Source organism: Lithobates pipiens, unplaced genomic scaffold (genome assembly GCF_037356315.1).
Source record: "Lithobates pipiens isolate NorthernLeopardFrog02 unplaced genomic scaffold, aLitPip1_a1.2 Scaffold_16, whole genome shotgun sequence".
Taxonomy (NCBI): domain Eukaryota; kingdom Metazoa; phylum Chordata; class Amphibia; order Anura; family Ranidae; genus Lithobates; species Lithobates pipiens.
Window position 1 is genome coordinate 624,652,845 of NW_027507748.1, and position 14,855 is coordinate 624,667,699.

At 39.9% G+C, this 14,855-nt stretch overlaps 1 protein-coding gene across 1 annotated transcript in view; it reads left to right on the forward strand.

The window, feature by feature from the left end:
* Positions 1–14,855, forward strand: part of KL (klotho) — a 146,166-nt gene that overhangs the window by 120,899 nt on the left and 10,412 nt on the right. Inside the window, exon 3 of the mRNA XM_077484115.1 lies at positions 8,953–9,221. Within this exon, the coding sequence (XP_077340241.1) occupies positions 8,953–9,221 (269 nt within the window). The remainder of the gene's footprint in view (positions 1–8,952; positions 9,222–14,855) is intronic.

Below are 14,855 nucleotides of genomic sequence, written 5' to 3' on the forward strand. Positions count from 1 at the left end.
AAATTTCTAATTCAAATCGAAAAGATTAGAACAGAATAGAAAAAAATAATAGAATAGAATAAAATAGAAAGAATATACAACCATCTTCTGAAATTCAAATTTGAATAGAATAAATTTCGAATAGTATGAATTCAAATTTTTAAATGAATTCATTTTAAATTTGGATAGAAAAGATTATAATAAAATAGAAATTAGACTAGAAAAACGATAGAACAGAACAGAATAGAATATATTATATTTTATTCTGTTCTGTTCTATTGTTTTTCTAGTCTATTCTTTTATATTCTATTAAAAACTTTTCTATTAAAATCGAAATCATTATATACTAAATTCGAATTTCAGAAGATGGTTATATATATATTTCTGACATTTGAATTTTGTATAGAATGAAGGAGATCTGCAAAAAAATTAAATAGATGCTAATAGTCTGCAGGAGATCTTATGGAAACAAATAGTAATCTTCAAAAGAAATTAAAAATGAAATAGATAGTATCTATATTCTATTCTGTTCTATTGTTTTTCTAGTCTATTCTCTATTTCCATTCTAATCTTTTCTATTCAAATTCAAATTCATTCTATATGAAATTCGAATGTCGGAAAGAAATATATATATATATATATATTATAAAACCACCGTCTTCTGAAATTCGAATTTAGTATATAATGATTTTGATTTTAATAGAAAAGATTTTAATAGAATATAAAAGAATAGACTAGAAAAACAATAGAACAGAACAGAATAAAATATAATATATTCTATTCTGTTCTGTTCTATCATTTTTCTAGTCTATTTTCTATTTTATTATAATCTTTTCTATCCAAATTTAAAATTAATTAATTAAAAATTTTGAATTCATACTATTTGAAATTCAAAATTATTCTATTTGAAATTTGAATTTCAGATTGTTGTATATTCTTTCTATTTTATTCTATTAAATTATATTTTTTTCTAATCTTTTCTATTTGAATTAGAAATCTTGGAAGATGGTTAGTTACTTACTTATATACATCTGTCACATCAACTTCTCATACTTGCAGTGTGCCAGTGCAAAAAAACACACACATCTTATTTCATTTATATTACTTTTCTGCAGAAGAGAATGACATTTTGCGACCCGACTTTGGGGCCACGTATATCAGGGCCACTTATAGCTAGGAACCCCAAATTTGGTATGCAATAGACATGTGCAAAAGGAAAAAATTTGTTTAGTTTTGTTTCGTTTTAATTCGTTAATTAATTAATTTCGTTTAGTTATATTAGTTAAATTAGTTTAATTCATTTTTGGATTTCATTTAGTTTTCTACTGAATTCGAAAAATCGATCGCATTCGAAAATATTTCAACCAAATTCGAAAATATTTCTACCGGATTCGAAATGATTTCAACATGATTCGAAATTATTTCAACTGCATTGGAAACTATTTCAACCGGATTCGAAAATATTTTGTGACCCAAATTTAGGGCCATGTATCTCGGGGTCACTTGGTGATAGAAACCCCAAATTTGGAGATGTAGTGCTAGGTCTACTGTGTTTGCATACCTAATTTGGGGTTTCTAGCTATAAGTGACCCCGAGATACGTGGCCCCAAAGTCGGGTCACAAAATGTCATTCTCTGCTGCAGAAAAGTGCTTGACATTTTGAGACCCGACTTTGGGGCCCCGTAACTCGGGGTCACTTAGAGCTAGAAACCCCAATTTTGGTATGCAAACACAACACTACAACATCTCCAAATTTGGGGTTTCTAGCACCAAGTGACCCCGAGATACATGGCCCTAAAGTCGGGTTGCAAAATATTTTCGAATCCGGTTGAAATAATTTCCAATGCAGTTGAAATAATTTCGAATCATGTTGAAATCATGTTGAAAACAAAATAGATACCAATAGTCTGCAGGAGATCTGCAAAAAATGAAATAGATGCTAATAGTCTAATAGTAACAAATAGTAATCTGCAAAAGAAATTAAAAATGAAATAGATAGTATCTATATTCTATTCTGCACTACAACATCTCCAAATTTGGGGTTTCTAGCTCTAAGTGACCGCGAGTTACGGGGCCCCAAAGTCGGGTCGCAAAATGTCAAGCATTTTTCTGCAGCAGAGAATGACATTTTGTGACTCGACTTTGGGGCCACGTATCTCGGGGTCACTTATAGCTAGAAACACCAAATTTGGTATACAAACACAATAGAACTAGCACTACAACATCTCCAAATTTGGGGTTTGATGTGTCATTGTCCACTTGCCACAAGTTGTGTATTGTATTTGTCCACTTGTCACATCACCTACCACAAGTTGTGTATTGTCCACTTGCCACGTCACCTGCCACAAGTTGTGTAATGTCCACTTGCCACAACACCTGCCACAAGTGCCACGTGACCTGCCACGAGTGCCACATGGTCGGCCACGAGTGCCACGTGACCTGCCACGAGTGCCGCATGACCTGCCACGAGTGCCACGTGGCTGGCCATGAGTGCCACATGGCCAAGTTGTGGATTTTCCACTTGCCACGTCACCTGCCACCAAGTGACCCCAGATATGGGCAATATGCCAAGTACATTTCTGCAGATGAGAATTTTGCGACCTGACTTTGGGGCCATGTATCTCGGGGCCACTTATAGCTAGAAACCCCAAATTAGGTATGCAAGCACAGTAGACCTAGCACTACAACATCTCCAAATTTGGGGTTTCTAGCACCAAGTGACCCCAAGATACATGGCCCTAACGTTGGGTCGCAAAATATTTTCGAATCCAGTTGAAATAGATTCCAATGCAGTTGAAATAATTTCGAATCATGTTGAAATCATTTCGAAAATATTTCAACCAAATTCGAAAATATTTCTACTGCATTCGAAATGATTTCAACATGATTCGAAATTATTTCAACTGCATTGGAAACTATTTCAACCGGATTCAAAAATATTTTGCAACCCGAATTTAGGTCCATGTATCTCGGGGTCACTTGGTGCTAGAAACCCCAAATTTGGAGATGCTGTAGTGCTAGTTCTATTGTGTTCGCATACCAAATTTGCGGTTTCTAGCTATAAGTGACCCCGAGATACCTGGCCCCAAAGTCGGGTCACAAAATGTCATTCTCTGCTGCAGAAAAATGCTTGACATTTTGCGACCCGACTTTGGGGCCTCGTAACTCGGGGCACTTGGAGCTAGAAACTCCAAATTTGGAGAGTTTGTAGTGCTAGTTCTACTGTGTTTGCATACTAAATTTGGGGTTTCTAGTTGCAAGTGGCCCCGAGATACGTGGCCCCAAATTCGGGTCGAAAAATTTAATTTTTCTAATTTGATTCGAATTTCATTTGAATTCGTTAGCATTGTAATTCGGTAATTCGGATGCATCCGAATGTCTGAATAATGAAAATTCGTCCGAATTTTGATTCGGAACGAAACGAAATGCACATGTCTAGTATGCAAACACAGCAGAACTAGCACTACAACATAGTGACCCCGAGTTATGGGGCCCCAAAGTCGGGTCACAAAATGTCAAGCACTTTTCTGCAGCAGAGAATGACATTTTGCGACCCGACTTTGGGGCCCCGTAACTCGGGGTCACTTGGTACTAGAAACCCCAAATTTGGATATGTTGTAGTGCTAGTCTATTGTGTTTGCATACCAAATTTGGTGTTTCTAGCTATAAGTGACCCCGAGATATGTGGCCCCAAATTCGGGTCGCAAAATGTCATTCTCTGCTGCAGAAAAGTACTTTCATATTGCCCATATCTGGGGTCGCTTGGTGGCAGGTGACGTGGCAAGTGGACAATCCACAACTTGGTCACCATACCAAATTTGGGGTTTCTAGCTATAAGTGGCCCTGAGATACATGACCCCAAAGTCGTGTCGCAAAATGTCATTTTTCGAATTTGATTCGAATTTCGTTTGAATTCGTTAGCATTGTAATTCGGATGCATCCGAATGTCCGAATAATGAAAATTCATCCGAATTTTGATTCGGAACGAAATGAAATGCACATGTCTAGCTGTGCCCGAGAGGAGGAACTTAACCACCGACCCCTAGGTGTGAATGTAAGGAGAGGGACGGAAATGACCATATGTCTTTTTCCCCAAGATAGGAATCCATGACTAGGCATTAGTGTTTGTCGTCTGCAAACAGGCCACATTTGTGAACCTGAGAGCCAAATTGATGCCTTGTATGTTGGGGTCCCGGTGAATGGAGATGGCTAGTGTCTCAATTGCTATTGCAAAGATTAGCGGAGATAAAGCCTTGTCTGGTGCCTTTGGCTATATGTATTGGTTTGGAGTAGTGGCCTTGAAGCCTAATATAGGCTTTAGGATTTGAATAAAGAACTCAGAACAGGCCCATAAATTTGTCGCCAAAGCCCCAACGTTCAAGGATTGTAAAGATGTATGGCCAGGAGACCGAATCGAAGGCCTTTTGAAGGTCCAGTGATAAAAGCATGCCTGATTTGGCCAGTTTGTCTTTAGGATGGAGACTATGTCTATGGCTCTTCTGATCTGATCAGGGCCCTGTCTGCCTGGGATGAACCCCACTTGATCCTTATGAACATATCGGTTAATGAAGTAAACTAGACGATTTGCAAGGAGTTTGGTAAGGATTTTTAAGTCGCTATTGATGAGGGAGATTTTCAAAAGAAAATTATTTCGAAATTCGACCCATGTATGGCCTGCCTAAGGTTCTCTAACAAACCTTCACAGAACAGCTGTATTTATACTGACATTAAACTACACACAGGTGAACTCTACTAAGTAGGTGACTTCTGAAGGCGATTGGTTCCACTAGATTTTAGTTAGGGGTATCAGAGTGCTCCCACACTTTTCAGATATTTATTTGCAAACAATTTTGAAAATTATTTATCATTTTCCTTTCACTTGTGCCACGTTTTTGGTTGTAACATGACAAAATGTGGAAAATTTCAACGGGTATGAATACTTTTTCAAGGCACTGTACAACTGTCATTCAAATTTGAAAAAAAATGAAAAAGTGTAGCTCTACTAAGTAAAATTACACCAATGTGAGTATAAAGTTCATTCCTTATCCACATGCAGTGATCGATAAGATCAAAATGTGACCCACCTCCTGCAGTAGCACACACAACCTCTTACCAGATAAAATTGATCCCTATTACAGGAGGTCAAAACACGCAAACAAAGGTTTCAAGTATGGCTCACAAACAGTCAAGTTCATTAACCTCCCTGGCGGTAATCCCGAGTCTGGCTCAGGTTGGGATTTTACTAACATAAGCGGTAACCCAGAGCCAGACTCGGGATCGCAACGCTGGATGCAGGGAGGACACAGGGAGAGTTACTTACCTTGTCCCCTGGATCCAGTGATGTCCTCCGCGCTGTGTGATCGAGCTGACCTCTGCTCGATTCACACAGTGCCCGAATGCCGCCGAGCTCCGTTCCGTTCCCTGTGACGTTACGGCACACGGGAGGGGAGATCGGCGCCAAATTCAAAAAAGTAAAAACACACAAAACACACACAGTACTGTAATCTTACAGATTACAGTACTATATTAACCAGTACAATACAGGGCACTTTCACCCCCTTCCTTCCCAGCCCAATTTTCAGCTTTCAGCGCTCTAGCGCTTTCAGTGACAATTGCGCGGTCATGCTACACTGTACCCAAATGAAATTGTTATCATTTTGTTCGCACAAATAGAGCTTTATTTTGGTGGTATTTATTCACGACTCCGTTTTTTTTTTTTTGCGATATAAGCGCAAAAAAAGCGGAAATTTGGAAAAAAAACAATATTTTCTTTTTTCTATTTGAAAAGAAATCCAATAAAATCAAATTTTGTCATAAATTTAAGCCAAAATGTATTCTGCTACATGTTTTTGGTAAAAAAAATTCCGTTAAGTGTATAATAATTGGTTTGTGTGATCACGGACATATGTACGCAAATGATCATGTACATATGTGTGCAGGTGATCACGTACATATGTGTGCAGATAATCATTGGGACATGTGATTTTAGTGGGACATATGTGGGGGACATGTTTTTATTATTAGGGACATGTGTTTTTATTATTTGGGGACATGTATGTTTTGGGGACATGTGTGTTTTGGGGACATATGTGGGGACTGTGTTTGTACTGTGTGGTGTGTTGTGTGTTTACACTACACTGATGATCAGTGAGTAAAAAGCTGTAAAAAGCAGCCCATACTCACTGATCATCAGCCGACTGCAGCGTTCTGCTCTCCTCTCCTCAGCGGTGACTTCCGTGTGAGGAGAGGAGAGCCGATTGCCTAGCAACCGGCTGTTTGTTTACATCACATGACGGCCGTGATTGGACACGGCCGTCATGTGATCAGGAGGGCCAATCACAGAGCCCTCCTGCCGATCTGAGATGTGCCGTGTCCGGGTGACACGAGCACATCGGGATCGCGCCGCTGCGCGGGCACGCGCGCGCGCAATCCCGCTACTCCTGAATGACGTTCCTGAACGTCCTATCAGGAGTAGACGGCTCCCACCCGGCCGTATATATGCATTGGCCGGGTGGGAAGTGGTTAAAAAATTACACACACCATTTGTCCCTAGTGGTCTGTGCAGTGCCCTGCATGCTCTTTTATATTATAAATACTGTTTTTTCTGCCTGAAATTTGGAGATTGTCCATAGCAACCAGAAAGTCTCCCTTTTTCAGTGTTTTAGGATTTGATTACATTATTGAATAATTTTTATTATTCTTTATTATATTATAAACTTTATCATACCCGGGATGTCTGCTAGACTGCTGGTTTGAACAGATTTAAGTGAGATATTCCTAAGAATTACAGGACTACAATATAAAACGGCAAATATGCATGCAAAATAATTGTACCGCTTTCAGCACCTAAAACCAGAATGAATCATACCGCCAGGGAGGTTAATTGGCAGGCTTGGCTAAATCTCTTCCAAGCAGAAACGGTCACAAGTAGTCTCCCAAAGACATATATCCCAAGATAAGAACTAAAGTCCTGTCATGGTGTAGTAAGCTTACATACAAGATGTTTATTAAAGGTAAAAGATTGGCACTCACATGGACTCAAGTTAAAAAAAGAATGCAGAAGTTTGCAAGCAGGAAAATGGCTCCTCTCCAGTAGGGAGAGGGAGATGTCTTGTTATGTCTCCAAGACAGGAAGTGAAAGGAAACATCTCCAGTGGGACACAGATGACCAAAAAAATAACCTTGTAGGGGGTTTAACCCTTTCCTTTGCTATCCAGACAAAACAAAAAAATGTATGTTTATCTATACACTTTGACAAGCTTCCATGTCTGGCAGGTAGGGTTGCCACCTGTCCGAGATTCACCTGGACAATCCGGGTTTTGAATCATGTGTCAAGGTTTCAGGTGGACTGAAATCCAGACACATTATTCAGACCGAGCGATGACTCCCCAAGTAACCAAGCCAGTCGCACACAAATCTGTTGCCATCCAGGAGCTGTGGGTGGCTGTCTAGGGGCAGGTTCCGCATTACTCTGGGGGGAGGGGGCAGGGTGATGATGTCAGCAAGTTCAATTTGGCCACACCTACATTTTGCTATGCATGCCACGTTACTACTCTCCTTGGGGCACCCAAAGGTGTCACAGGCCGCCAAAGAGTTCGGGTTTGGCCTGAAGAAAAGGTGGCAACCATACTGGCAGATAACTTTTATAGAACCAAGTTAAATAGAAATATTTGTCTGAATATATTGGGGTTGATTTACCAAAGGCAAATAGACTGTGCACTTGGCCATTTTCTCCAGAGCTTAGTAAATGGGGGGAAGCTCTTCTGGCTGCCAACATCCAAAAATGCTGTTTCCTTGCATGTGATTGGTTATTCTTTGCAAAGTGAAGTCTCACCTCATTTGCTAAGCTCTGAATTAAATGCCCTCGCGGGTTGCAACTGGACATGTAAAGTGCACAGGGGTTGATTTACTAAAACTGGAGAGTGCAAACTCTGGTGCAGCTGTGCATGGTAGCCAATCAGCTTCTAAATTCAGCTTGTTCGATGAAACTTTGAAAAAAAAACCTTAAAGCTGATTGGTTTCTATGCACAGCTGCACCAGAGTTTGCACTCTCCGGTTTTAGTAAATCAACCCCATTGTCTATTTGCCTTTAGTAAATCAACCCCACTCTATGCTATAATGAATATAACACAATAGGGTTGATTTACTTAAAGCAAAAAGACTGTGCACTTTTCAAAGTGCGGTTGCACGCACGCTGCAAGAGCAGTTGCTCCAGAGCTTAGTAAAGGATCTGGAGCTCTGCTGACTTACATCATCCAATCATGTGCAAGCAAAAATTCATTTTTTTTAATTTTCCTTGTATGTGATTGGATATATATTCTTTGCAAAGTAAAGCTTTGGCTCATTTATTAAGCTCTGGGGCAATTGCACTTGCAGACTGCAACTCCACTTTGCAAAGTGACAGTCACAGTCTAGTTGCCTTTAGTAAATTAACCCCGTAGTTCTAAGAGTTGAAGCTGTTGGTGCAATTCCTTCAAGATGGCATCTTGCTCTGGTTACAAATTGCTAAAATCTGAAATGGGGTTGGATTATATACAGGTGTTTAATAAAGCTCTCCACTCGTAGAGAAAAAAGTGGTATCCAATTGTGAGCTTGGAATGGGGTTTCCAGTCTTACACCTCCAACCTTCTAATGCACTCTGTTGACCAGAAGCACTCATTACTTGCGTACCCATGTACCGATGTAAATAGAGGCAGTCTCCTCTTGGTGAACCACTTCTGGGGAAGCACTAATAGGCTAGAATGGTGAGCGGGGAATCCAGACCAAAGCTATTTCATCTAAAAATATTTAAAAAATCAAAAACATTTTTCACGTGAAAAAAACTGTAATTCAATGTATGTTATAGGTGTATTATTACATTTTTTTTACACTAAATGTGCGTCTTAAAAAATAAAATGTCAGTATTTATTACTATTAAGAGAAAACTTGATTGTTGAAATTAAGATGGTATTTTCTTCCTTTATTATTTTTCAGCCATCAGGACAGATGGAGTGAATGTCATTGGCTACACAGCCTGGGCTCTAATGGATGGATTTGAGTGGCATAGAGGGTACATGATTCGACGTGGATTGTTCTATGTGGACTTTAGAAGTCATAACAAAAAGCTGCTACCTAAATCCTCTGCCTTGTTTTATAAGCAGCTGATTAAGAAAAATGGATTCCCTCCACAGCCAGAATATCAGCCAATCCAAGGAACGTTTCCCTGCAATTTTGCATGGGGAATTACTGCATGCAGAATAAATGTAAGTCATTTCTTTTTAACCACTTGCTTACTGGGCACTTATACACCCTTCCTGCCCAGACCAATTTTCAGCTTTCGGTGCTCTCACATTTTGAATGACAATTACTCAGTCATGCAATACTGTACCCAAATGAATCTTTTGTCCTTTTTTTCCCACAAATAGAGCTTTCTTTTGGTGGTATTTGATCACTGCTGGGGTTTTTATTTTTTGCGCTATAAATGAAAAAAGACCGAAAATTTTGAAAAAAAACGCATATTTCTTTGTTTCTGTGACAGAATTATGCAAATTATTAATTTTTCTTCATAAATTTTGGCCACAATTTATACTGCTACATATCTTTGGTAAAAATAACCCAAATTAGTGGATATTATTTGGTCTTTGTGAAAGTTAGAGAGTCTACAAGCTGTGGTGCGAATCGCACAAAATTGATCACATCTGATGTACTGGTGGCCTATCTCGCTTCTTGAGACCCGAACAAGTCAGGAAAGTACAAATACCCCCCAAATGACCCCTTTTTGGAAAGTAGACATTCCAAGGTATTTAGTAAGAGGCATAGTGAGCTTTTTGATGTTGTCATTTTTTTCCCACAATTCTTTGCAAAATTAAGATTTAAAAAATGTTTTTTCTCCACAAAATTTCTCTCACATGTGTGGGACTTTTTCACAGCCTGGCCACATAGAGAGGCCCAACATGCAGGTAGCGCCATCATGTGTTCTAGGAACATAAATTACACATCTAACTTGTTGACTATTTATTACACTTTTGAAGCACCAGGACAATGACACGTGACACTGATGACAGATGGCACTGATACGTGGCAATGATGACACTTATATGTGGCACTGATGACACGTGGCACTGGTGACAGATGGCACTAATATGTGGCACTGATGACACGTGGCACTTATACGTGGCACTGAAGACACGTGTCACTAATACATGACACTGATGACAGATGGCACTAATACGTGGCACTAATACGTGCCACCGATGACAGATGGCACTAATACATGGCACCGATGACGCGTGACACTGATGACAGATGGCACTGATAAGTGGCATTGATGACACGTGACACTGACAACAGATGGCCCGTGACACTGACAGGTGGCACTGATGACAAATGGCACTGATACATGGCACTGATGACAGATGGCACTAATACGTGGCACTGATGACAGATGGCACTATGTGGCACTGATGACATGTGGCACTGATGACAGATGGCACTTATACGTGGCACTGATGACAGATGGCACTGGGGACAAATGGCACTGACAACAGGTGGCACTGGGGGCAGGTAGCACTGGGGGCAGGTAGCACTGGGGTGGATGGCACTGGGGGCAGGTAGCACTGGGGTGGATGGCACTGGGGTGGATGGCACTGGGGCAGATGGCACTGGGGCGGATGGCACTGCTGGGGGAGGATGGCACTGCTGGGGGAGGATGGCACTTTTTTTTTACTTTTTTTTTTATCAACTCAAGGCAGAACGGCTGCCGCTGCAGCCGTTCATCTCTCCCCTCTCACACTGTCTGTGTGAGGAGGGAGAGCGGCGCTGAGAGATGATCTCATATGTTTACATATGAGATCATCTCCCATTGGACACGCCGATCACGCTGTAAACGGCCGCTGTGATTGGCCGTTTACAGCGATCTGTGTTTGCCTGTCCCCGGGGGACACAGCAAACACAGAACTTCCGCGATGCACGCCCGCGGCGGCGTGCATTGCGGAAGTAAACATTAGGACGTCCAGGGACGGCCTGCCGGACGAACGCGCTTGCTCTACGGCCGTCATTCGGCTATAGGGCGGGCGCGAGGTGGTTAAATTAAACAAAATTATTTGTTATCAATTTATATTTGTCTTTTATTTTGCTTAGTCTAACTTATAACTTAATCAACACTTTTTTTTCGATTCGAATGGAGTGGAAATGGATTAGAACACCTGTCTGTTTTTTATCGCTGTCTGCGTCCTGCCAGGTAGATTCACCCTCTCTAATTGTCCTATTTACAATTATCATCGAAAGTGAAAGAAAATCCCAAATTTTTGTCTGTCACTAGAACAGTAATTGAGGAGAATTGGGGACACTCGTTCTGGTGACCCTGGTGACAACCAGAGATTCCCTCACTTTGGAAGGATTTCCTTTCATTCTAGATTTGGCTATTGGCCAGGAAGTGCTGGGAAATCTCCCTGATGGGACATGGATGACAAAAAGCCTGACAGGGGGCATAGCCCTCCCTTACTTTATCCAAAATGAAAAAGGTTTTGACTTTAGTTCTGTTTTCATTAGGTTGTTCATGACTCTTCAGAAAATCTGGGGTTGGAGGTCACCTGGCGTCTTGCTACCTTGTCAAATGCCTGACCTTTTAAACTGGTTCTCGTTATAATAATAATTAGTACTATTTTCCATTTGATCAAAGTGCTCACGCAGTTCAAAAAATGCCACTCTTTACTCTGGAATGCTGTTTGTTTAGCTATGTACTGTATGTTGTATTTTGTGTTATGGGAGACGACTAAACCATGGAAATGTTATAAATACACGTAAACTAATCAATGATTGATTATTTATGTCCCAACCAGCTGCTGCCTTGCAAATGAAAGGACCTTTAACAATAAAAAAAAGACAATTTTTCTATACCAGTTAATATATAAAAGTGTTTTCATATTAGTTACGAAATAAAATAGTAATAATAAGGTATTACTATTTTAATTCGATTATCGGGTTTACAGCTTCAAAAATGCTACTGATTAGGAATTGTAACTTCATTGGGTCTGCTAATTGCACAGAGATACAGATTCTGCTTCTAAGTCAATTCAATGGTTTGAGAAGATTTGAGAAGATTTTAAAGTACATGCACAGAGTACAGTACTCAAATGAACAAAGGGAAATCCTGTTCTTACAAAGAATGTATAGATTTCTTTTTTTTCTTTTGAATTTTTTTATTAGCAAGGTTTACAATACAACCAAAAACATTTCACGGCAAAATGACATGGCAGAAGAGTAAAGCAGCAGATCCACAAAATAGGCATGGATTGCTTATTTCTTTATTTAACTGCTTAAGCCCCGGAAGATTTGGCTGCTGAACGGCCAGGCCATTTTTTGCGATTCGGCACTGCGTCGCTTTAACTGACAATTGCGTGTAACGCTGCACCAAAATTGATGTCCTTTTTTCCCCACAAATAGAGCTTTCTTTTGCTGGTATTTGATCATCTCTGCGTTTTTTTTCTGTGCTATAAACAAAAAAAGAGCGACAATTTTGAAAAAAACACTATATTTTGGACTTTTTGCTAAATATCCCCATTTTTTTTTTTAAGTACATTGTTTCTCAGTTTAGGCCAATATATATTCTTCTACATATTTTTGTTAAAAAAAAACAAAAAAACACAATAAGCATATATTGATTGGTTTGCGCAAAAGATATAGCATCTGCAAAATAGGGGGATAGAGTTATAGCCTTTTTCTTATTATTTTATTTTTTTAACTAGTAATGGCGGCTCTCTGCGATTTTTATCCAGACTGCGACATTATGGTGGACACATCGGACACTTTTGACAAATTTTTGGGACCATTGGCATTTATACAGCGATCAGTGCTATAAAAATGCATTGATTACTGTAAAAATGGCACTGGCAGGGAAGGGGTTAATACTAGGGGGCAATCAAGGGGTTAATTGTGTTCCCTCATGTGTGTTCTAACTGAAGAGGGGTGGGGACTCACTAGGGGAGATGACAGATGATGAACAGACGATCAGACGCTCTGTCTCTTCTCCCCTCAGAGAACTGGGATCTGTGTGTTTAATAATTTTGCCCGCTGGGCACTCACATCAGCTTCGGGGGCGATAAGCGCGTGCGCCTCTGGCAGCACACGCGCGCCCCTAGTGGCCACGGGGCGAAGTGATGCAACATGGCGACGCTTCGCCCACCTGTGCCATTCTGCCGCAGTAAAACTGTGGGGGCTGGTCAGAAAGCAGTTAATATAGTCGGGGACAAAAAAATAAACTGTGTTTTTTTATTATGGTTAATATAAAATATTTCCGATTATTTTTTAAGAAAGCAGGTGGAGCGTTAGGCTTCTTTTGCATATCTTACTGCACAGTTCAGTCCAAAGCTTCATTGACAGAAAACCATCCAACTACTAATGTGCTGTTTCTTAAATTAATTAATTGGGGATTATTTACTAAAGGCAACTCCACTTTGCAGTACAAGTGCACTTGGAAGTGCAGTCGCTTTAAATCTAAGGGGTAGATCTGAAATGGGTGGAAGCTCTGCTGATTTTATCATCCAATCATGTGCAAGCTAAAATGCTGTTTTTTATTTTCCTTGCATGTCCCCCTCAGATCTACAGCGACTTTACTTCCAAGGTCACTTTCAGCGCACTTGTAGTGCAAAGTGGATTTGCCTTTAGTAAATAACCCCCATTGTGTTCTAGAAAAGCTTTGTCAGCCATTAGCCTATGGACCAGGGCAGTTTTTTTATTTCTGCAATGGGCCTGTTTATTTCATTACTTAAGATAACAAAGTAATACATATATAATTTAAGGACAAAAAAGGCTTTCATTTAAAAAATAAATTTATTTCTTTAAAGCGGAGGTCCACCCTAAAGTGGACCTTCTGCTCATCGGAACCCTCCCCCCCTCCGGCGCCACAATTGGCACCTTTCATGGGGGAGGGGGGTGCAGATACCTGTGCAGTACAGGTATCTGCACCCACTTCCGGGATAGCTCTCTGCGGAAAGGGGCGTAGATTACGCCCCTTTCCGAAAGTCCCCCGCTGCCTGCTGGGAAACACACAGATCCCAGAGGCAGCGGGTCCATCCTCATTGCGCAGCGGGACTCGCGCATGCGCAGTAGGGAACCGGCAAATGAAGCCGAAAGGCTCCACTTCCTGATTCCCATACCCAAGATGGCGGCGGCAGCACCCGAGAGACGATCAAGAGATCGGCTTCGGGTGCCGACATCGCGGGCGCGCTGGACAGGTAAGTGTCACTATTTTAAAAGTCAGCAGCTGCAGTATTTGTAGCTGCTGGCTTTTAAAAAAAAAAAAACGCGGAGTCCCGGCGGACTCCCGCTTTAAGCAATCCATAGACAAAAATCGTAACAAAATAAAAAAACAAACAAACTTAAAAATGTTCAACTTTAATCAGTGTTAAAAAATTGTCTCATGGTAGATACGAAGTGAACTTTTTTTTTATAATTTGTTTAAAATATTTATTTGTAAAATTACACCAAAATATGATCCTGGTATAAAGCATTGCAAATTTATTTACAAATAAATTAAAGTTTTTTTTATTTTTTACATTTTGTGCTTTTTTGATGCAACACTATAAAAGTAACAAACAAAGCAATAAAAACACAAAAGGCTTATATATAAAAAATATTTATTTATATTTTAAATGGAGACTTTTTTGAATACAGCCACAAAGCCGTATAATAACAGATTAATAACAAAGATATTCAATGGTCCCATACAGCTAGGCCCCAGAAAGTGACCCGTACAACCAATATAAAACCCAAAGTACACTTATACAATAAACAATAAGCTAGTCAGAGGGTAATATCATTTTTTTTAAATATTATTATTAATAATAATAATAATAGGAATATAAAAATAAACAAAAAAATCATCATTAAAATAATAG